Source organism: Scomber japonicus, chromosome 18 (genome assembly GCF_027409825.1).
Source record: "Scomber japonicus isolate fScoJap1 chromosome 18, fScoJap1.pri, whole genome shotgun sequence".
In the NCBI taxonomy this organism is placed as follows: domain Eukaryota; kingdom Metazoa; phylum Chordata; class Actinopteri; order Scombriformes; family Scombridae; genus Scomber; species Scomber japonicus.
The window spans coordinates 31,005,745-31,009,237 of NC_070595.1; the positions used below are offsets into that span (position 1 = coordinate 31,005,745).

The 3,493-nt window shown below is 48.3% G+C and overlaps 1 protein-coding gene across 1 annotated transcript in view; it reads left to right on the top strand.

Moving 5' to 3' along the window:
- The first annotated feature begins 3,487 nt into the window (after nucleotides 1–3,487).
- The window catches only part of samd14 (sterile alpha motif domain containing 14), a 13,386-nt gene continuing 13,380 nt past the window's right edge, over nucleotides 3,488–3,493 (top strand). Inside the window, exon 1 of the mRNA XM_053339013.1 lies at nucleotides 3,488–3,493. This exon is cut by the window's right edge and continues 31 nt beyond it. Within this exon, the coding sequence (XP_053194988.1) occupies nucleotides 3,488–3,493 (6 nt within the window).

The window sequence follows — 3,493 nt, forward strand, 5'->3', positions numbered from 1 at the left end:
CAGCACTCTCTCTTTCTCTGTCTCTCTCTCTCTCTCTCTCTCTCTCTCTCTCTCTGTCTCTCTCTCTCTGTCTCTCTCTGTCTCTCTCCCTCCCTCTCTTTCTCTCTCTCTGTCTCTGTCTCTCTCTCCCTCTGTGTCTCTCTCTCTCTCTCTCTCTCTCTCTCTCTCTCTCTCTCTCTCTCTCTCTCTCTCTCTCTATCTCTCTCTCTCCTCCTGCAGCCGTCAGCAGAGCTTCTCCACTCGGCTTCACAGAGTCCTGACGGAGGAACTACATCGACCACAATCCTCCAGCCGCAGTCCGGACCCTCGCCTGGCCTGGAGCGAAGCCCCGTGGAACCTGGGAGTCGCGGTCCTCTGGTGGAGGCAGAGAGAGAGAGAGAGAGAGAGAGGGAGAGAGAGAGGGAGGGAGGGAGAGAGAGAGGGAGGGAGAGAGAGAGGGAGGGAAAGGGTGACGTGCTATGACAACCGACAGAGAGAGATAAAGGTGAGTTTATTCTTCTGTCTGTTTGTCATCATTTTCTCCTCCTGTCTTTCTCTCTCTACGTCTCTGTCATCACTCCTTTAATCTCTTTTTCATCCACCATCTTTTCATGTGTGTTTTCTTCTCCTCCTCTGCCTGTCAAACAGCTTCCTCCCTCCATCTCTCTCCCTCTCTCTCTCTTTCCATCTGATGCTGCATTTTCCTGCTGGAGCTCCGGCTGTCTTCTGGGAATGAGCTGTGCTTTGTTGTCAATATGTTTGTTTCATTAGATCTGAGTGTGTGTGTTCGTGTGTGTGTTTGTGTGTGTGTGTGTGTGTGTGTGTGTGTGTGTGTGTGTGTGTGTGTGTGTGTGTGTGTGTGTGTGTGTGTGTGTGTGTGTGGCCATCTCCACCCAGTCTGAGAAGCAGCAGCTCACAGATCAGTCTGATGTTCAGGGTGTGAATGTTGCTCAGAGCAGTTTGGACACGAAAAGACACGAAGATGAAAAGAGACACAACGAGACACGATGAGAAACATAAAAACCTGAAAAGGAAAAATCACATGACGCTGAACGATGAGACGAACCTGTAGAACGACGATGAGATTTAAAAAGATCACGTGATACAAAAATATACAAGACATGAAAAGACAAAACGAGTTAACAGGTCAAATAAATCCACATAACTGACGACTAGCGTTACTGTTGAAGTAACTAGTTACATTATAAAGTAATTAGCTCCATTATAAAGTAACTAGTTACATTATGTCACATTTACAGTCTTTATTGAACTAAAGTTATAAACTCCATTCAGGCTTTTAAACCCTAACCCATCACAGCAACGACCACAGAGTGTTAACAAGAAACAAGAAACAGGCAAGAAAAAAGAAGGAGAATGAAATTGATAAGTTTATCAGTGATGAATAAAGTTCACACTCAGTCGCTCTACTAACTAACGTTGATCCTGCTACTGTGGTCAAGCCTCCGCAGGGAACAGGATCATATAGGGAACAGGATCATATAGGGAACAGGATCGTATAGGGAACAGGATCGTATAGGGAACAGGATCGTATAGGGAACAGGATCGTATAGGGAACAGGATCGTATAGGGAACAGGATCGTATAGGGAACAGGTTCATGTAGGGTTCTGACTTTTCTCAGCATTCTGACTCTGAGAAAAAATCTTAACTCGGAAAAACAAAAAATTCACATGGGGGAAAGAAACCTTCAATTGGGAACAAAAACATTTTTCACTCTGAAAAAAAAAAATCTTCACTCTGGAATTTTTTTTTTCACTCGGAAAAGAACAACAAAAAATTCATTCTCGAAAAAAAAGTGAGTTCTGACTTTTAAATGTCACCAGACATCCACCCACCACCTAGCTACCAATCACCAAGTCAGTACTGATGCTCCACCCACCACCTAGCTACCAATCACCAAGTCAGTACCGATGCTCCACCCACCACCTAGCTACCAATCACCAAGTCAGTACCGATGCTCCACCCACCACCTAGCTACCAATCACCAAGTCAGTACTGATGCTCCACCCACCACCTAGCTACCAATCACCAAGTCAGTACTGATGCTCCACCCACCACCTAGCTACCAATCACCAAGTCAGTACTGACGCTCCACCCACCACCTAGCTACCAATCACCAAGTCAGTACTGATGCTCCACCCACCACCTAGCTACCAACACCAAGTCAGTACTGATGCTCCGCCCACCACCTAGCTACCAATCACCAAGTCAGTACTGATGCTCCACCCACCACCTAGCTACCAATCACCAAGTCAGTACCGATGCTCCACCCACCACCTAGCTACCAATCACCAAGTCAGTACTGATGCTCCACCCACCACCTAGCTACCAATCACCAAGTCAGTACCGATGCTCCACCCACCACCTAGCTACCAATCACCAAGTCAGTACCGATGCTCCGCCCACCACCTAGCTACCAATCACCAAGTCAGTACCGATGCTCCGCCCACCACCTAGCTACCAATCACCAAGTCAGTACTGATGCTCCGCCCACCACCTAGCTACCAATCACCAAGTCAGTACTGATGCTCCGCCCACCACCTAGCTACCAATCACCAAGTCAGTACTGATGCTCCGCCCACCACCTACCTACCAATCACCAAGTCAGTACTGATGCTCCACCCACCACCTAGCTACCAATCACCAAGTCAGTACTGATGCTCCGCCCACCACCTACCTACCAATCACCAAGTCAGTACTGATGCTCCACCCACCACCTAGCTACCAATCACCAAGTCAGTACTGATGCTCCACCCACCACCTAGCTACCAATCACCAAGTCAGTACTGATGCTCCACCCACCACCTAGCTACCAACACCAAGTCAGTACTGATGCTCCGCCCACCACCTAGCTACCAACACCAAGTCAGTACTGATGCTCCACCCACCACCTAGCTACCAATCACCAAGTCAGTACCGATGCTCCACCCACCACCTAGCTACCAATCACCAAGTCAGTACCGATGCTCCACCCACCACCTAGCTACCAATCACCAAGTCAGTACCGATGCTCCACCCACCAGGTTGCCAGGTGCTCTCAAATACGTCGTGACAATTTGAGAAACAGACCCAGGGTATGTATAGTAGATGCTTTTGCAGGATCACGTCCAACAACTGGCAACCCGTGTGAAGTAGACTCTGGCAGGGAGGGGGCGAGGAAGGAAGGAAGGAAGGAAAGGAAGAGGGAGGGGGGAGGAGTAACAGCTCTCTCCAGTGTTTGGAGCGTGAGCCGCAGTACCATTTCTAACCACTAGGTGTCAGAGTTACATACTTCAGCTTTAAGTATTCAGTAGGAGACCCAGACCTCTCCTCTCCTCCTCTCCTCCTCTCCTCCTCTCCACCTCTCCACCTCTCCTCTCCTCCAGACTGCTGATCTATAAAACAGGAAGTCATGAGGGAGGCGACGGCTGATTTTAATTCTTTGTTTCAGATTTTTTTTACACTTTTCTGAAGTTTTCTGTCGTCTCTCTGAACAGAAACAGCTGAGCCATGTCT